This window comes from Epargyreus clarus, unplaced genomic scaffold (assembly GCF_041222505.1).
Source record: "Epargyreus clarus isolate Ecla_fem2 unplaced genomic scaffold, WU_Ecla_fem_2.2 ptg000015l, whole genome shotgun sequence".
NCBI lineage: Eukaryota > Metazoa > Arthropoda > Insecta > Lepidoptera > Hesperiidae > Epargyreus > Epargyreus clarus.
Genome location: NW_027332223.1, coordinates 17010759 through 17033010, shown reverse-complemented (window position 1 = coordinate 17033010; position 22252 = coordinate 17010759). Strand labels below are relative to the sequence as shown.

The following is a 22252-nucleotide window of genomic DNA, read 5'->3' as shown; positions in this document are numbered from 1 at the left end:
TAAAATGAGTAATGTGCCTTTTGAAAATAATAGAACAAAGACAACTAAAATTTTAGAATTAATTCATACTGATTTAAATGGTCCACATAATACAACTGGTTATGGTGGGGAGAAATATTTTCTTACATTTATCGATGATTATAGTAAATGCACAAGGATATTTTGTATTAAAAGTAAAGCTGAAGTTGCGAGTTGTTTCATAGAATTTGTTAATTTATTAGAAAATAAATTCAACCAAAGAATTAAGAAAATTCAGTGTGACAATGGTAGAGAATATCTAAATAAAGAAATTTACAATTTTATAAGGTATAAGGGTATAGAGTTATTACCATGTCCACCCTACGTTCATGAATTAAATGGAGTAGCGGAAAGATATAACAGATCTGCTATGGACATAGCTAGGTGTTTAATGAGAGAAGCTAAAATTCACAGAAGGTATTGGCCTGAATTTATAAAAACAGCAGCATATTTAAAAAATCGTACAATTGCAAATACGGTAGAAAATATAACGCCTTATGAGATATTTTTTAGAATAAAACCAAATGTCGAACATTTAAAAATATATGGAAGTAGAGTTTATGTTAGGGTTCCAGAAGTTTTAAGAAAAAGTAAATGGGATGATAAAGCACAAAAGGGTATTTTAGTAGGTTATAATGAAAATAGTTATCGAGTTCTATTAAATAACAAAATAATTAATGCTAGGCATGTACAGGTAATCGAAGAAAATACTGAACTAATTTGCTTAGAAAAACTAGATGATCCAAAAGATAAAGATTTAGAATTAGACCAAACTTTAAAAGAAATAGTAAATGAGGAAAGTGATGAAAAATATGAAGATGCGGAGGAGACTAATTCTAATAATACCTTGAAGGATCTTGTAGTTGATGATAGTTTAAATGATAATGGAGACAAGAATGTAGTAGAAAAGAGAAAGAGAAATCCAGTTTCTAGATATGGTAATCCAGTTTCACATTTTATATATGTTAATTATATTGATGCCAATGTACCTAATACTTTTGAGGAGGCGATGGACTCCAATGATTATAAACAATGGAAAATAGCAATGGACTCAGAAATAAATAGCATAAATAAAAATAATACTTGGCAAATTGTTGAAAAACCAAAAGATAAAAAGGTTATAGATGTTAAGTGGGTTTTCAGAAAGAAAAGCAACAATATTTATAAAGCTAGATTAGTTGTGAGAGGATTTCAGCAAAATGAATACATTGATAATGCTTACTCACCGGTAGGAAAAATGCAAACTTTGAAAATTTTATTGTCATACAGTTGTAAGAATAATTTACTTATAGAACAGATGGATGTAGAAACAGCTTTTTTAAATGCTTATGTAAAATCAGAAGTTTATGTAAATCAACCGAAAGGTTATGAAATTGGCGACAATAAAGTTTACAAATTGAAAAAAGCACTCTATGGTCTTAAAGAAAGCCCTAAAGTATGGTACGAATGTTTTGATACATTTATTAAAACGTTGAATTTTGTTAGAAGTAACTATGATAACTATTTATATGTTAATAGAGCAAGCAAAGATCCAATATATATATTAATATATGTTGATGATTTTTTAATTTGTTGTAAAAATAAAACTAAAATAGACGAGGTAAAAACTAGTTTAATGAAAAGATTTGTTATGAAAGACTTGGGTAAAGTTAAAAGCTATGTTGGAATAGATATTGATTATAGTAAAGATAAAGGTATAATGACTCTAAACCAAACAAAATATATTGAATCTTTGGCTGCAAAATATGATCTGAAAAATACTAAATTATATGATACTCCAATGGAAACAAATTTAAAACTAGAACAAGCTAGAGAAATAGATGAAACTATTAAGTACAGAAATATAATAGGTGAATTGTTATATATTAGTACAGGCACAAGGCCAGATGTAGCGTACAGTGTTAATTATTTGAGTAGATACCAAAGTTGCTATAACGAAACACACTATAAATATGCAATGAGAATATTAAAATACCTTTATAATACTAAGGATCTAAGTTTAACTTATAATGATAATGTGGATACTGAAATATTAGATTGTATGATAGATTCTGATTTTGCTGGAGATAATGTGGATAGAAAATCTACAACTGGTTTTATTATTAGATTGTATGGAAATTTAATTTATTGGAAATCACGTAAACAAAATACAGTAACTAAATGTTCAACTTTTGCAGAATATACTGCTATGTCAGAAGCAGTAACAGAAGTACTTTTTATTAGAAACTTACTAAGTGAGTCATTTGATGTAAAATTTTGTAATCCAATAAAACTCTATGTAGATAACTCAGGTGCAGTTGCAATAGCTAAATACGGCAACTTTACAAAGAATTCGAAGCACATCGAAGTGCAGTATCATTATGTAAATGAGAACTATGAAAAGAAAATAATTGATATTGTAAAAATTAATACTAAATTTAATTTGGCAGACATATTAACTAAAAGTTTAAATAAGGCAAGTTTTTTGAAGAACAGATTAGAGTTAAGATTGATTTAGATATGTTATTAGTATGTAATAGTTATGTTATGAGATTATAAATTTAAGGAGGCGTGTTGTAAATAAGTAAATATTATAATCTTTATATCCAAAAAGTATTGTTATAGGTTACTAAACTCTTTGGTAATGTTTTATGATTTATCACTTCTTGTCAAATATTTAGAGAAATAAAGATGTGTCTGAGCTAAGAAAATAAGATTTTATTATTTAAAGTATTTCACGATCCTATATTTTAACAGTCTCGACATTTAATAAAGCAGAAATCAAAAATAATCTGCAATTAGTATCAATATACCTTTAAAGCGTTCAATTTAAATTACAGTATTTTACGAGAATCTTTATGTGTATCTATTATAATCTATTTTTAATGATGATTATAATCGCCTGTACTGTGCATTGTTATGAAAGCTATTGAATTAATCCATATAAATATCCATTGTTTTGCATTCATAACTATTCGAATAAAATATTTAATTGTGGCGAGTAAGTATCTTTAACATTTTGTAAAATATCAACGTAATGAATTCGTTGAATAGGCAACTACATACGAATATAAAATAATATAATAAATGTAGCCCGCGAAGGTGATTTAATAAACCATTAGGTTCTAACTCCTTGGAGACGAATTTACAGATTTAGCTCACGTCTTAAAGAAATATGGTCTTTCTCATAGATAGAACTTGGACGAAAACGCGTCAATTAATTATTCAGATTCGTTGGAAATTTTATAATAATGCAAACAACATATAATTATGTGTTGGGTAAATTAAGTACTACTGTTATTATCCGGAATATATTCTACGTAAATGAGAACCATATGTAAATTTTATATACAAGGATCCAACAGGCCAGGCAGACAATTCAATGGTGAGTTTAGGTGTTTTTCGGGGGCTTGGCAGTTCATTTACTTTGTATGTACCCGTTATAAAACATTATTCCTTGTTTGTAAAATTAAGAATGTAGAATACGGTAAAACACGTAATTGTTTTGAAGATTACAGAAAAGTCCACGTATTTCAAAATTAAAGTTTTGCTCCTATATTATTTAACGTATTTTAAGCGAACGTGTTGGAATATAGCAAAAACTCAAGCCTCTTATAATGTATAATATTCAAGTAGGTTATATATGATAAAGCTGGCAGCTGAAAAACATATATTTTTACTTCTTCTAATTTGTCATTCTGTCAATGATTCGATATAATAAAAAGTATCTTTTTGGAGTGAATTTTATTTTATTATATTTCATAGTTTATTTTCTCGTTCTCCTGTGGCCTATTCCCAACAGGTTATGGGCCCAGGCTACGCTATCGTAAAATATTGAAAAATATAGTCATCTACTAAGTATAAAATTTATGTAATATTTTAAACATGGAGTCGCGGAAGAAAAAGACACATGAAAAATGTTTGATGGCAAACAATAATATATAAGTGTCTAAACCAATACTGTCTACGGCGAAAACAATAATGGATGACTTAAATAAAATTACGAATGGAGAATTTTTTGGCTACACAATTATTTTGACTGCGTAAGAAACAACTTAATTTGGAATTGCGACCAGATATCAAACGCTGATACAACTTATTTTAATGATTGAGTAATATGATCACTAATTTGGTGCTAAACTTGATTAAATGGATCAATGGATGAAATGGATCGACGGATTATGGATCAAAGGATGAAACGAATCGACGGAATGCATATAATTCAATGTCTCATCTTTTAGATTCAATGAATACATTCAAAATATTTCGAAGTAAAATTGAGACCTGAAACAACTGAACTTCAAATATCACACGCTTGTAAAAATATAAATTTTAATATAGAAAGATGTGTAAACTACTACAAGAATACTTACTACATCATGCAGATACACAAGCAAATATGAATTTTTATCATGGAAACTGTTGGTGTAAAAATTATATTTTTTGCGATCTGAACCCGTCGCTATTACTGATGCTAACTGTCATTATATCAAGTACCTAATTGAAACAAAATGGAGACAGTAGTAGCTATATAACTGTAAATGCATTGGACACTGCAAATAAAAATAAGGACAGTTTCGCTTTTATGTCTTAAAAATGAAATTTATTTGATTTTTGTTCCAATTCTAACCCTGACACTTGTTTTTCTTTTAGATTTGAAAACTCTGATCACTTTGAAAATATAAAGGATTAATATGTGTCAAATGACAGACTACGTTTAAAATTGGAGGAGCTAAAGATTTGGTAAAGGTCAAAAACAAAGAATTTAAAATTCTATACTGTTCACCAAAAGTTCTGTGGAACTTTAGTTCTATGGAACTTAAGCTGTACCTATGCAGCTTCTTAGTAAATCGAATTGAATAATAAAAGGTATGTGCCGGTTATTAAAAAATGAAGGGCATATTTATAAAAATAGTAAATGTCTAATATGTAGTATAAAGGATGATAGTATCATTATTTTTCATAAAATGATAGTTCACAGTATAAAATAAACTTAATTCAAAGTTAGAAATCGTATTAGTTATGGCACAAACGGTCATTTGAATAAACAGAAATTAAATTTGAATAGCAGTGATAGCCTAATGGTTAAGAAACTCGACCTGTCTAACGAAGGGTCCGAGGTTCAAATCCCAGGCAATCACCTCTGAATTTTTTCAAAGTTATGTGTGTATTAGAAATTAATTATTACTTGCTTAAAAGGTAAAGGAAAACATCGTGAAGAAATCTTCTACACCTGAAAGATTTATATAATAAAAAATCTGAAAGGTATGTGAGTCTACAAATACTCACTTGGCTAACGCGATGAATTATGACCTAATCCTTCTCATTCTGATAGGAGACTCATGCCCAGCAGTGGGACAATAAATGGGTTGATGAAATTTGAATATTTTTAAAGATTTTATTATTGACCGTCATGTGACAATCTTGAATACTTATATGTAATCTGTGATCTTGAATTTCTGAAAGTCAAGACTGACCAGCTAATGGTAAAAAATAATAAACATTTTTTTTTTTTTTATTATTCACTGTGATGTTTGCGATTCGATAACGTCGACTTCCTTTGATGACAAAAATTGTCTTTATGTTACATGTATTTTAAATGGGAAATAAGTATCATTTTAAAAGTCTAAAAGTGAAAATGTATCCTATAGTAACATTATTCATTTACATTATGATAATGATCGAGAATATATTTCTGAAATAATGAACTTAAGGAATTTTTGTTGGCAAGATAATTATGTATCATTAAAATTTACCTTATAAAACACAATAAAATGGTGAAACAGAGCAAATGAATCGTATATTAACCGAAATGGTTGTAAATGCGAAATTAAATAAAGCTTTTGGGGTGAAGCTGTTACAACAGTCATATACCTACTTATATTTATAAAAATATACATATTCCCCACTAAAGCTCTGATAATAAATAAATAAAACACCATGTAAATTGTGGCAAGGTAAAAACAAAATCGATCATATGAAAATGTTTTGGTGCTACTGCTACGTTCGTAACACAGTTAGCAAGATTAAAGATAAAATAAATATAGTTCAAAAAACTAAAAAACACGCTTTTATGATAAAATTAACTAAAAAGTAGAAAATCTAAATGAATCTAGGAATCAATTAAGGAACAGTAAATAGTATAATTGTGAAATAAATCTACAAAGTTTGAACGAAATCTGGCCGTTTCAAGTGGGTCAAAATCGCGCCCAAAGTTACAAAGCCGGTTACAAACATACAAACATACAGGTGAAGCTAATAAAAAGCGTGTAAATATTTTAGATCCAGCCTAGTTGGTAAAGATTTTAATGGATATACATTATTAAATATTAAAAGTAATGAAATGTCCATAGCTGCTAAGCAGATCATGTAGTTGATGAATTAAATATTGAAAATAATGACAACAAACATTGAGCATTACATATCAATATAAAATTTAGAAAGCCTGACTCTGATTCGGCGAAACTAATTGAAAGCTAACAACAACATTCCTTAAATGATAATGCGTCAACAATAACTATTAAATACTTGATCAATCCCTGAATTATTATATACGGATGCACAATCCTGATAGCTGATCTTTATTAAGTACTTTGCAATAATTACCTAAATAATTTAAAGGTATTTTAAGGTGCCTATTCAATGGTGAAAAGCAGTACAAAGTGAAATTAAGCCACAAAGGAGTAATCAAATCTGATATTTTGTTTACAGACCTAAATATGTTAACATTATTAGTTGCAAGTGGGTATTTACCACAAATAATAATGAACTAAGTAGGTAAATCAGAAAAAATAACAAAGCTCGTTTAGTTGCTCGAAGTTTCACTAAGAAATTCAGTTTCAGTAAGAAATTTTACAGGATTAAGATGTAACGTTCGCACCAATAGCCAGATTTACTACATTTATATAGATTTAAATGTACAGCATATGGACGAAAATACTACCTTTGTAAATTTCATTTGATATAATTAGAAAAATATATTATAATGGTTTTCATACAGAGAATATTTATATGGTAGTACCAGAAGGTAAAGGTTGCTAAAGATAAAGAAGGTTGCCTAAAGATAATAAAGTAAGTAAATTAAATAAAAGCTTTAACGGCTTAAAGCAGACATCTCGGCTTTGGTTTGAACGTCTTCATGTTATACTTAAATATAGGGTTTAAAAACTCTTAAAGGTACATTCTCATGCAGATGCATGTAGATAAATGTTTAAATATACCTATATAAGATAAATTAATACGGATAAGAATAGATATATGTATAGAATAAGATATATGTATAGTCCCACACGTATGTATATGGTTTAATAATTTCAACAAAATAAGCATTATAAATTTGCAAAAACATTTTAATGCAAATAATTTATATTACAAATACAAAATAAATAACATAATTTCTTGATATAGATGTTGAAAGAATAGCAAATACAATATCACTTAATCAGTCTACTAATGTGCAAAATGTGTTAAAAATATTCTATAAGTGTAATTTATCCTAATCACTTTCCTTATAAATTATTCAGTATTAAATACTGACTTATACCATGGTGCACATTGTAGAGTTAAATTAAAGTTACTACTTTGTATAGAAATGTAAAAGTAAATGTACTTACGCATCCAGATTTTTTTGTCTTAAATGTGTAAATATTTAATGCATCTTTTAATGTTATATAAAAGATATAAATAGTTAAACCTAATCAATGAAAGCTGTAATTATAAGTAGTTAATTATTGCTTATGTGGACTCTGACTGAGAAACTGAGAACGCGACGAGACGCACAAACATAGTATTAGAAACTATTTGTTAAAAGTAATTAAAACTGCATAATTTTGTGAAACACACGAAAACAATGTAGACACTGTCGCAGTCTCATCAGCTAAAGCAGAGTACGAGTATAAGGTTTTGTTTGAAGTTTTCTTTGTATATTTGACTGATAAATCGATGTGGTCTGAAGTATCTTCAGCTCCACATGTGCCATGGTTAAGTTTGCCATTGTAAAAACATTTATATTTATTGTAAAAAGATGTGTGTTATGGAGTTTCTTTCGCCGCTTCTTCTCCATAACGAAACACCTAGTGAAGTGGTGGTAGATGTAATGACATTCAAGAAGTGTTCTGCAAAGAACGTATTTATAAATTGTTTTATACTTGAATTTTTGAGGGAGGCTGTTGGAATATAGCAAAAACTCAAGCCTCTTATAATGTATAATATTCAAGTAGGTTATATATGATAAAGCTGGCAGCTGAAAAACATATATTTTTACTTCTTCTAATTTGTCATTCTGTCAATGATTCGATATAATAAAAAGTATCTTTTTGGAGTGAATTTTATTTTATTATATTTCATAGTTTATTTTCTCGTTCTCCTGTGGCCTATTCCCAACAGAACGGACAGTAGAATATAAGTGTTCTGCGATGGACACAGCTGACAAGCCGATCTGTCGAGTACCGTCATGCTTCGCTCCTACAACGATGTGCAGCGGACCGTGACAATATATTTGCTGTCGGATTTGCACGCACGCACTGTTAAACCTTCATTTATGTCTATAGAAATAGAGCGTGCCAGACACAGAACGTAGGAGACAATATCATATTTTTCTATACAATATTATTAGCAGGAACCGGTTTCTGCCGCGCCAGCGTCTGATAGATAAAATACGCTAATAGATATTGTATCAAAAATATGTTTTAGTTTAATTTCATTTAAGGCAGTCTCATTTTCAAATATATTCTTAAATCTCAAAAGATATGTTGTACGCGTATATCGTACACAATAGTTGTATGGTTATACATAATTAATTTTAGGTAGACTCCATGATTTCATGATGACTCTATGGCATTTCGATTTGATCATAGTTTTACATGAACGTTAACATTTTTTCTATAATCTCTCTAGCATAAAAACTATTCACTGTAAGTAAACAAAAACTGTAAAGGAACTTTTATACTTATAGGTATAAAACGTTAAACAGTGCGGTACTCACAATAATTGTTCGGTATGAGGTCGGGCTCGGCGTCGTCGTGGTCCGCGGGCTTGTCGGCGCGCGGCGCGGGCGGCTTGCGCGGCGCGCGGCGGCGGCGGGCGGCGCGCCACGCGCCCAGCGCCAGCGCCAGCGCCGCGCCCGCGCCCGCCGCCGTCGCGCCCGCCGCGCCCGCCGCGCCCGCGCCCAGCGAGCCCTCCGACGCTGAGGACAACGACAACGTTATACCTCGTCTTTACACACTCACACACCTACCACCAGAATATTAATTACAGTCTCCTTAAAAAAATAATAATAATAAAACGCTTTCTACACTCACAGCCCCACACTAGGATTCCCTGTGTCGTGGGTGCCATGGACACACACATAGACAAATACACAAACACCCAGACCCAGGCCGGGGATCGAACCCGGGACCCTTTGCGCGTCAGACCGGTATGGTGGCCGCTCCGCCACACGGGTCGTCACGCTTAAATTATGATTATTAAAAATTCTTGGGGATAAAGTATAGTTAATTATTATAAAAACTAAAAAATCATAATATTTAGAATAATCCAACAACGCCTCATATTTACTCTCTTGAAGCTCTCGAATTAGTTCCCGGAACAACTTCGTTTAATTTTTATATAATGATTAAATATAAATTACCATCGGGCATTTCAATAACAAAATAGTAAGCGAATTTCACTTTGCACAAAGGTCAGTCGTACATGACTGAGTACGATTTTGTAGTACTTTATGGAAAAATGAATTCTAAGTTTTTTAAAATTCCAACTATAAATATAAATAATAAACTATAGAATATAATTTTAAATAATTATAATAATAAATTAGAGGTACTGCGACGTTGACGACTTTGTCTTCAATGGACGTTGGTTTAAAAAATGATAAACGAAAAGTTCCCTTTCATTCATCACAATATACGATCGGAATAACCTCCTTTAAAGTGGAACACTCGGTAAAACTTTCCCTAAACAAAGTTCTACACGAAATAGGTGCTCGAACAATGAACGTATATCACACAGAGGCGCCAGTAGGTACAATGCGAGTAGCTCTACAACATCGCTCGCTCCATTGCCCGTGGTAATAAATTCGATACGGCATTAGCATAACTATTGCGGGCGAAATGCGAAACTACACATTCTCCTCAAGACAGCACCTTCATGAGTTAAAATCTACATACTTACTAGTTGTTGATAATACTAAAAGTTTCATTGAATACAAGTTTAGGGGCGCTATATCAGCACAGTTATCGATGGAAAATAGCAGTTAATGAGGTGGAATAATGCTTTTGTTTCTAAATAATGTAAAAAAATTACAATCACATTCAGGTAACAAATGAAATAACCACAAATTTAACAATATTTTTCACCTTAATACTCGAAATATATGTTAGTATATAAGGTATACATGACAAATGGCTATGTTGATGATAAATATTGTCAATGGCAATCCTAAGTCGAACAAATCTATCGCCGATAGTTTTCAACTGTTGTTACTAGCTCGTAGATCAATCTTTAGATCCCGGCAACTAACTTTCTGAACAAGAACACGACCCGTGAGGATAATTTCATTGTTTGTTTTAACTTACTGTAATTTAATACCGCGGCGTCATATCGCGTAGACACTCCAATTCATTTTAGATGTAGAATTTATTTTTATTGTAATAACACGGAAATAATAACGCTATTCATTACGACCCAGATTGTTTTTAAATTAAAGCTTAACTGCGCTGCATTTTGTTCCGACGGTTACCATACGTACATTATATTTTGGAACATATCGTACTGTCCATGTTGTCTAGTATAATATGAAATAAATATCGAAGGTAAGATAATTGTAGTTACGTCTGCGTTAAATCTTAATAAAAGAATAATGATTATAAACAGTCTGTCAATTTGTAGATAAAATAGGTCCTCATGTTTAAAGAGTTCATCTTTTGACAATGTTAAGAAAGTTCGGTCATTAGCTCTGTAAACACTGAAAATACGTACATGCTCATGTTGTAGTTCGTAGTTCGTTAAATCAAATGATATTGAATAATTTCTGATAATAACATGACAGTAAAATATATTTCCATGGGATTCGATCTCGCGACTTTTCAATGGGAAACTGAATTATTATCATTGGGTTTCTCCCACCCTATAACAGCCCGTAAAAGTTTAGTCAACAACTATTCGGCAAGTGCTTCACAATATCTATCGCCGTCCATTATGGGACCCAATTACGAAGGAGCTAATTAAAATTAATACAGAGGAAGAATGTCAGTAGGAAGTTCCTGGCCAACTCGGCCGGCGATAGATTGCTTTATGTCGCTGTGGTCGTCACGGCCGCTCCAATCAATCCATGATTTTCCGCGACCCACTTTCCTATTCACAAGTTGATAACGAGTCTAAAACAAGTAATTAATTAAAAAAATCAAAAACCCGACTGCACCAAAAAGGCTGAAGTAGAATTTCCAAAAGCAGTGAAATAGGCATTTCGTTATTTTTATCCAGAAAGCCACATACAAAGTTTCATAGTAGGTGTCTGCTTCAAAAACAAAAGATGTTCAAACAATATTATCCTATTTTATCCTCGTAGTGCTCATTTACGCTATATAAAGAACCTATTAAATGTGTAAAATTCCAGCACGCTTAAGTTCAGCGGTTTCCCTTTGCGTCGATCTCTGGTACAGCAACTCACTCATTTAGTCAGACAGTCATCTTGATGTGTATATACGAGTATATATGTACTAGCTGACCCGGCAAACGTTGTGTTGCCAAATAAATAAAAATATGTTAAGGGTGAACAACCCTTATCACTTAGGGGTTAAAAAAATATAGTGGCCGATTCTCAGACCTACTGAATATATATATAAAATTAGATGAAAATCGGTGAAGCCGTTTCGGTCGAGTACGGTAACTAACACGAGAATTTTATATATAAGATATATTATATAACGTACGTGTAATCTCCTCTTAATTTCCTGTATTTTGACACCCTACTCGATAGGTTTGGTTAACTTTTTTTAAAACGTGTTACTACTCGTATTTCGCGAAAAAATCCACCATTTACGGTCTAAAAAATATATAACTTCAGTAAATCAGAGTTTCGGTCATTATTTTACCTCGTTAGAGGTAGAATTTCATTAGTTTTATCTAACAAGCCTGATGCAAAATTTCATAGCGTTTGCTTCAAAATTGACGATTGTTCAAATGAACTTTAAACCCTTATTTTACCCTCTACGGGGTTGATTTTTCGGCAGGCGATAAAGAAGTGCGTCCTTGTTCCTATCCAGAAAGCCAAATACAAAATTTTATAGTAGTTGCTTCAAAATTAAAGGATTAAAAAAAAAACTGTTTTACCCTATTTTACCCTCTTTAGGGTAGAATTTCCAAAAGGCCTTTCTTAGTACTTATTCACGCTATATAGAGAACCTATGTGCAAAATTTCAGAAGTGTTAGGTCCTTGGTTTAGGCTGTACGTTGATTTCTGAAAAATGAAAAAGTCATTTAGTTAGTCAGTCAGTCAGTCACTTTACTGTTTTATATATATACAAATATGTTTTTATAATCCCTGTTTTATTTCCTTTCATTTGATACCCTACTCGATAGGTTCGGTTAACTTTTTTTTTTAAATGTGTTACTATTTTGCGCCAAAAATCCGCCATTTTGTTTTTTTTTTACTAACACCTATCTAAGGACACTCGGGTCATTGAGACAAATAGAATGACACCTTAACTGTTGAAATTCATCCAGCCGTTTGTTAGATCGGATCAAATAAAGAAAGACAAACATACAAGATACGCGCGAAAAACATAACCCTTCCTTGGCAGTCGGGTAATTAAAACGCTGCTATTATTGTTGTTGAATTGAATTGTTGAATTTTAATGATGAATGAAGAATTTTGATTTGATTTGAATTGTTCAACAAAATTAGAGAATTTTATGATATGTGTTACTTATTATTATTTGGGCAAAGGTGAAATAGAATGAAGAACGGCAGTGCTCCGAAAGTCTCTGTTCGGAGCTTATATACCTAATGCTAGATTTTGAGAAATCTAATCTAAAATAACAAATATTACTAGCTTGCTTACAGGTCACTGCTATTAGAGGATCTTCGACTATTTTGGTCACATAACTCGTTAAAAAGTGAGACAAAGTTTTTGGTGCTAGGTACGGTGGAAGAGAAGAACATGTGGCCGATCTCCTACCTGATGGCGTAACCAAGTAACTACATGCTCATCGGACTCCCCATTGCGACTGTCTCCAGAAGAACACAACCGGGTAAATTAGAATAGGAGTACATAAATTTGTAAAGGATTTCCAAGAACAATCCATTCAGTTATTAAGATAATGACGGAGAAGTTTACCATTATTTACTCTTAGTATCTTATAATGAAGAAGAATAGGATTTGTAGTATTGCGGTCTAGTTTTCAGTCTAAAACAAGTTACAAATGCGTATCGCATTCAGAATACAAGAGCCTGCTCTGCCGAAAGTTAAGCATCAAGTAATGTGACGCGTGCGGCGGCGGATGCTACGACCGCAGCCCCGAGCAGACATGGCGGCCATTACACAAACTATATGTATAGTTGACATGTTTAGTTATAATATTATTTAATTTATGCTTATTTTTTTTAGAAATGCTGAAAGTATGATAGGAGTCACAACTGTGACCACTGCCGCCTACAGATATCTCTCCAAATCCTTCATATCTTTTTTTTACGTGGATTAAGTTAAATCCATTTCAAAGCGAGTTTATGTAGAGTTAAAGTAGTTATAAATAGTTACGCGGGTGCCAGCAGTCCATCCGTATGGGTAATGCCTCCTCGGACTGGGCTTATTTAGATGCTGGCGTCCGGCAAGGCGGTATTCTCTCTCCTTTACTATTTTCTCTATTTATTGACTCCATCACTCCTTCTATCAACTGTTCGTATCATCTGTATGCTGATGATTTACAACTGTGTTATATATTGGCCTTAATCACCATAGTTAGAAATTCGAATTAAACAAAATTACTAGAAAGACATCCGATCCTGCACCGCCGCCGTGCCGTGGGAACGCTGACTCCGCACCACCGCTCCGTTTCCATCGTACAGTCCCCAACGTGGGAATTCACTCTGGGCGCTAACATTGCCCCAGCAAGTCACTTAGGATAGTTAGTTTTAATTTAGGTTAGATTTAATCCAAAACATGTAATATTCTGTTTTGATTAAATACATATATATAAGTAATTCGGTCTTTCTGTATCCTGGCTGCTGCATCCCGACGCATTATATAACTACTGTATGCTCAAGCCGATGTTGAAAATCTCCATAGTGCAATAGGTGAAACAAACACTAATTTGAGTGCTCTCCGGAGTTGGTCTATGCGCTATGGGGTATCAGTCAACCCTGCCAAGTGTCAAGCTATCATCATAGGAAGCTCTAGACTGTTGGCTAGGATTGACCGGAATTCTTTACCAGCGGTCATTTATGACGGTACGCAAATTCCAATATCGGAGTCGGTGAAGAATCTTGGCATATACATTGACAGCTCCTTGGGATGGACTACACAAGTTACAGAGGTGTCTCGTAAGGTCAATGTTACCTTGCGATCTTTATACCGCCACTACTAAAGCACTTCCTTCCCGTTAAGACCAAACTAATGCTTGTGAACACCCTTATTTTGCCTATCATACATTATGCAGACGTGTGCTACCCAGATCTGACCGAAGCCCTTCTGAATAAACTAGAACGCCTTCTCAACAATTCTATCAGGTTCATATTTGGCCTTCGCAAATATGACCACATTTCGCAGTTTCGCAGCCAACTCAAGTGGCTTTCTATTCGTCAGAGGCGTAATTCTAGGATTTCTTTATGCTTTACTCTGAAGGATCACTTCCAATATAGGTTTTTAACGCATGACAAGACGCTTCGGTGGTCGGTCGTTATCTGAACTCCTCATCAAACTCTTAATCGACTGTTGTTACTATTTGTGTTTATTTATTTAATTATATACATGATAAATGGTATTTATAAATGTGTTTATATATATATATATATTAATGTAATATATATTTATTTAATTATATATCTGCTGTTTTTTTTATTGTTTGTCGCTTTTTATTACTTTGTACAACACCTGCTGCAAATTCTCTACATCAGCTCAGGGTTGACCGGTAGAGAATGCCATCAGGCATTATGTTTGCCCTTTTGTATATTTCTTTTTAGAGGTGATACAATAAATTTTAAATAAATAAATAAATGCATTCACACTCATTTTCATATTTTTTATAATCGGTTAACTGTATAGGTACAATAAAATTATTAACTGGTTCTATTACTATGAGTATATTAAAATTCGAACAACCAAAAGTATAGAAATTACTACAGTCAGATTAAGCATCCGAGTGTAAAGAGGATAAATAGTGCAATATCTAGCACAGCTGTCAAGTCACAAATCACTTGGCAGAATGCAAGCGCTGTCAAAAGTTCACAGCGAAATACTAATGCGCTGTTGAATCTAACATCAGGGTCGCGACACGGCGCCGTAATTACCCGGAAACTCGACACGAGTGCGCCTTTCAAACATTGTTGTTACCGAAGCTTCTTACAAATTAATTTTATGTCAACATTTTAAGAAACTGTCTGTGAGGCACGCGCTTACCCGCAGCCAGTTTATAGAAAAGGTAAGCATTTTTTTTTATTTTGTATTTCCGACTTTTCTTTTGTTTGTATGTTTTTTATCCAAATGAATTGAAATATTGCGAACAAAAGACACTTATTTAATAATTGAAGTGACCAAATCACTGTGCTTGTTATTTATTAAAAACATATATTAAAGATATTAAAGATTTTTCCAATTAAGATATTTCGAAGTACGTTAGTACTAGTAGAATATTTTGTAATTTTTTACTTTGCGCTATAATGCAATTGGTTTTTAATTTGAATTCAGTTTAAAATATTTCATGATCGTTTTATAAGAAATAGAAACGAAATTTCCACTTCAAAGTGCTGCTGAGTTGATAGCCTCTGGCAAGTTTTAGATAGTTACCCAAACCGAAATTCCTCTTAGCGCTGCGAGCATTCGACAGTTGAGTCCGACGATGTTCTTCATAAAAGGCAATCAGGGGCAATTAGGGCTGGAAACTAATTCGGGCCATAACGAGCGAGGGTCCGACGAGACACGTGATTCGGTGTAACTTCAATAATTAATCAGGGAGAAGCAGGTGCGCGTATGCTAATTCCGAGCCTGCGAGAACCGGTAATGATATTTATGAGTCCGCACGCCGTCGAGAGGACGGCTTTTATTTGGGGACGCTCCAGTAATTATGCCAGTAAAAATCTCATCTGATTGTTAATATATTATTATAGCAATACGCATAAGCAAATACTGGTAGTGGACATATTATATAATATTGTACTGCTAAGCACGGTCCCCCACAACACGAGGAGGCTTGGGTCTGGGGAATCTTGCTACTTCAAAGAGTTCAAAGCGCATTAAAAAAAAGAAAAAAGATATTAAGAAAGTTTTATTTAAATATTTATAATTATAGTAACTTACAATACACAATTTACAATTTAAAATCATTCGTCCATCACTTATAAAACTTGGTTCAGTATATTCAATCAGTTAATCACATAAAATAGTATGTGGTTTTATGCTTAATGTATTTTAAAATTTACTCGAAGTTCTACTGGTTAAATATTTCCGTAAAAAGTATGGCTGATCCATTCTCTCTAAATCCTTTCACTTGTTCGTGCGTGTTGTAGGGAAATTAATATATTCCGGCGATGTTCGCGCTCAATGAGCGGCGGAATTGGCTCGAATCAAACTCGCGCCGGGAAATTCACACGAACCACCGTTGAATGAAAAACCTGTGTTTTATCATGCTGCCTTTATTTGTAGGCTTAAAGGATAGCTTATAGAACGGCCTATTGAAGGTTTTTGCATGCAGCTCACCTGATGCTGAGTGATCACTGCCCTCCATATACGTCTGTTAATTACGACTATGCTAAGGATTGTATGCGATTTCTACAACGGGTGCCTTTCTGTCAAGTGGGACTTCTTCATATTATGAGTATTTTTGTCCTGACATACTTATCAATCCGAATAGAACAGTTTTATAATGATTTTAAAGCGCAGAAATAATTATGACATTTATTGAAGTCGACTTTGACATGCATGAACTTTAATTTGTCTTTTAAAACTTTGTTTATATAATAATTGAGTTATGGCTTTAGTGAAGGCCCGTATTAGCGCATTGTATAACTTTTATTTTCATCAATTTCTTTGGTCATTCGATCACTTCAAATATTTCAAAGAAGAAAATCGGTTGTGATTTACATTACTAATCAATATAAACAAAAAATCGAAAGATTTCGCTCAGCTTTTTAAAATGTGAGTAAAAATGTGCCGCGCATTGAATCGTCCCAAACAAAACACCTTGGAAGCTCCCCAGCCAATTGAATAATAATGGATGAAAAAGTGTATTGGCAATTTTATTTTTATAGCGCCGTGTAATAGGTGGAATAAATTTCCATCAGCGTGTAATAATAGCTATTTGTTCAATTTTATTAGAACATGGGCTTATTAAGTTGAATCCAATGTACTTTTAGTGCTTCGAAATATAAAATGGAAAAATATAAAATATAACTAATTATACTTAAAGAGTTTTTATACTCAAAGAGAGCTTCCTATCTCGTGAGCATTATGCACGTTTTTTTATGATATAGGAGTAACAGACAAGTTCATCTGATGGTAAGTGGCTACTGCCGCCAATGGACATCTGTAATCAACCCCAGATAGGATTAGATATTCCTACCTGAGGCCGCCACAGATGCGCCGCTACTCCTGAGGACTAAGCTGGAACGCCTTGGAAAAGTATGTCTCCCTTACCGCACCATTCAAACCAGAACACAGCAACGTTTAACACTGCTGTCATGAGGCAGAAATAGGTGTAGCGGTGGTGCCGACGGAATCGAACCTCAGAGGGTTCTACCACCTTCAAAACATATACGAAGATAAGTGCAAAAACCCTTAAGCTAGAACAGATGAATAAATTTATCATTTAAAAATCTGCCTGGTCGGGGATTGAACTTAGAACCTCTGCATATCACACTGGCATGGCGACCCCTGTGGTAATAAATAGAAGTAGTAAGCATACACCTAATGGAACGTAATTACTATTACCAGTCGGGTAAAATAAAAACGTAATGGACTTTAAAGATTAAAGTAACTTTAAATATTTCACCACCACCTACGATTTTTACTAACTACGACTAGTCGCAGTTGTATCGTGTAAATGTAACATTTGGTAAGCGCTAAAATGAATCGTATCTTGGCGTTTGGAATTGATATCGCGTACGTGTGGACGCGTTGCGCGATACGTGTTCATTACGCGCGCGCCTTTTTATTGAGATTTTTTATTCTTATTACAATATATTGCGATTTATGGGTTATTGCCAAATCTACTTGGTTCTCTGGTTCACTTTTATTGTGAAATTTTATTGTATTTCATTTATTGTGTTTATTTTGAAGCAGCAGCAAAGGAAAATGCAGTCAGACGGTTAATCAGCAATTGCAGCTCGTACACATTCGTTAGCTTATTTAATAATAAATTAGACTTGCTCTATGATTGCTTGATAGGCTGTTACCAACGAGATCTTAGTGTAAGCCCTTCATTTTAAAAGCTACCGGTAAAGCTCCTAGAAATCTGAAGGTGGTAGAACCCTTTGTGGTTCGACTTCGGCGGCTCTACCGTCACACCTATTTTTGCCTCATAACAACAGTGTTAAGCGCTGCTGTGTTCTGGTTTGGAGGGTGTGGTTTGTATGGTGTGGTTTGGATGGCATACTTATCCGAGGCGTTCGAGCTTAGTCCTTAGGGGTAGACCGACCTCAGGAAGGAATATCTAATCCTATCTGGGGTCGATTACAGATGTCCATGGGTGGCAGTAGCCACTTGCCATCAGGTGGACTGCATGTTCGTCTGCTACTCCCATAGATATTATACTATATATAAAAAAAATGTAAGAACCAACATCCATACACCAGCTCGCCAGCCAATCATCCTGTGGATGATTGGCTGGCGACGCACTTGTGTTAAATTATGTATTGTAGCCCCGGGATTCTGATTTGAATGTAGTGTAGCAACAACAGATGGTATACAATTATACACGTATTGGTAGAGCCTTGTTGCGTTGCCACACGTTGCGGCAGGTAGATAATTAGTTCCTTATTTAGACCGGTGCTTTTGCTGCGCCACAAAGCGCCTTTAGTGCGTATTATACTGAACAGCACCACGAGAGCTTTGTGCTGGCACTAACTGTTCTAAAGCCTGCTGTTCATTAAATTCTAGTTGTTATAAGCGTTAATGATGGACAGCAGGGTTAGAAATTGATTATATTACGTTGTATAGACTAAATTTAGGCCTACATTAAGATTTGAATCGATTATACTATTTATATTACGTTTCTATCCATATCTTTTGAAATCCATACATTCAGACAAACCCTTACATTAGTCGAATTTTGATTGGATAAAAGACAAGATCTGGTCTCCCTGAAACACTTTCATTTATTTTAAACGCAATAATCTATATATTTATAAACTAAATTATGTAAAATATGGCAGACTACGGCCGCTGATCGCAGGCCGCGGCACGTCGCCGCGCGCCGCTCGTAAATCCGCCGTCGAACGCCAGTTTGCATGATATCATTATAAATATTAATCATAAAGCCCATTAATGATTAAACTTGTGCCGTCCTTCCGTTAATGTATTCATTGGCAGAACTTGAAAGCCGAACTTGAAAAACATGTAACAATATATCTCGTGTCAAATAATAGTTACGAGGAAAACTGGAAGTGGCAACGTAATTGAAATTTCGTAACTCCTTACGAATACGAATTCTTTTGAAAAGACAATACAGAACCTCCGCCTTTTCGAAGCCTATTAAAATTGATGACACTTTTCTTTCAATAAGAAAATATTTATAACACTACAGCAGTGATTAACCATTAGTTAAGAAACTCTGGCATCTGGATCGAGGGGTCCGAGGTTCAGACACCAGGCGCGCACCTCTGATTTTTCAAAATTATATGCGTATTAGAAATTAATTATCACTTGCTTAAACGATAAAGGAAAAAATCGTGAGGAAACCTGCACACCTGAGAGATTTATTAAAAAAAAATCCCAAAGGTATGTGAAGTCTTCCAATATGCACTTGGTCAGCGCGGTGGACTAATCCTTCTCACTTTGAGAGGAGACCCTTGCCCAGCAGTGGGACAGAAATGGGTTGATAATGATATAATGCTTGAAAAAAACTTATTTAATATGTAGGATTGTTATTTAGGGGTATTGATTTCTATAAAGTGTTTTTGTTATTAAATGTTGAAATAAAGGTCGTTACCAAAGAAGGTAGTAATTTACAAGTCAGAAAATAATCTCCAAAAAGCACTTGTATGTAAAAACACTTTACACAGTAGTTACATCCAATTATACTTATAACTTATCCAATATACTTAAATGAGTAATTTATAATATACGGATTGGCAACGAATATGTATTAGCAAAATCGGGAACATTGTGCATTAAACTGTGTGTTCTGTCACAGCTGTCATTCGATGCGTTATTTATGCGCGATGAAAATTTAATGGCGTTTAGGAAAACAATAAACGATAACGAAAACACTGCGTGAATTAATACAGCGGACGTGGTGCGGTAGGGGTGTGCACTGCGCAGTATTAGACATTTTGTTAAAATATATATATTTGGTTCTCAACAGTCCATAGTTTTGAGGAATAAATACAGAAGAAGGAGAAAATCATTAGAAAAGAAAGTAGAAACACATTGTTTTTTTCTGTCTTCTTTTTTACTAAAAGTGAAAAGTACTAAAAGTGAACTATTTATTACACTTTTATATAAACGTAAGAGTCTTATCAAAGAAACTTGTTTCAAAATTCAAATTAAAAAAATAATGAAAACCCTATAAAACATTTTGAAATATTTGGTTGAATATTTAAAGCTGTCCCAACTTTGCACGTATATTTTCGACGATCGACGCGTCACGTTTCGGAATTTTATTTAAATTGACACTACTCTGCTATACGCAGTTCATATCTTTGAACTTTCGAAATTTGGATGCGTACGTGTACCGTTTTTAACGAAGGCTGGACAGTTATACTCGGGTGGCCATCAAAAGCGGGATTAAGATGGTCCGGCGCGCGGCGCGTGCAGTTTGTCAGCCGGCGCCGCTCATATTTATACTCCTCGGGATTACGCGGCCCTGCGCCCGCCGATGAGTTATCGGCGACGCGATTCCGACGAGCGATGAGTAATTACTATTCATTGCACTCTATCGTTGATTTATCGCTGTGTTATTGTATTTTTCCCTTGTTGTAATTAATCTGCGCCGAAATATTGCATCTATAATTTTGCGACGCGTATATTTCGCGAATTTTAATGAAATGTACGCCGTTTTAAATTATTTTTATAGCCATTTGAGCGTTAAATTCAAAGTTATTACACGTGAGCCAATTACGTATTTGCGCTGTGAACTAAGTTTTGAATGGAAAATCAAGCACGTCAGTGAGCAATTACAGTATAATTGTGTTGAGTTACGGAGCAATTAATTCATGTATAATTGTAATGAGCGTTTTATCACGCCGTTAGCAAAAATATTACATTAACAAGAAATATCCTATATCCATGACCTTATTTTATTTTGATTAGCCACGACTATATTTCCTGAGGGTATTTATAAAAAAAGAGACTTTTTTAATTGTAATTTTATATTGCCAATTGTATTCATAATGTTATCATAAATGCTAGATGATAGAATGTGTATATCATCATTCTGCTCTTGTTTTGTTGAGCACAGTATAAGTAGTTATGTTATAGTTGTATTACTGTTTACACTTGTTATATTGAGTTACAGGCATCTCAGTCACGATACTGTGTAGCGTCGTAGGAGCAAATGCACGTAGCACTTAGCACTTAGCGCAGTCGCTGGCAACTTCCTTACAGCCTATACCTTAGTCATAAGAGAATATGTAGAGCCAGCGTGATGTGCGAGAGCAGTATAGATACTTAGTAATAACTTATGTGCTCGTGAAGCGCATGACGGGGAATTTACGTGGAATGTACTAAATACGTGGCAGTTAGCGCTGTCGTTAGCAACTAACTGGCTGATATCATGTCAATAGATTAACTGCTACGAGAACTAGCGGGTAATTTATCAATCCCAAGCAAGAATATTTGATATTTTTGAGTTAATTTGGAGTCTATGTTAGTTTTTGTATAATATGTGTT

The 22252-nt window shown here is 33.8% G+C and overlaps 1 protein-coding gene across 1 annotated transcript in view; it reads right to left on the bottom strand.

Moving 5' to 3' along the window:
- side-II (sidestep II transmembrane protein) overlaps window positions 1-22252 on the bottom strand; it is a 544775-nt gene that overhangs the window by 36726 nt on the left and 485797 nt on the right. Inside the window, exon 15 of the mRNA XM_073081158.1 lies at window positions 8981-9181. Within this exon, the coding sequence (XP_072937259.1) occupies window positions 8981-9181 (201 nt within the window). The remainder of the gene's footprint in view (window positions 1-8980; window positions 9182-22252) is intronic.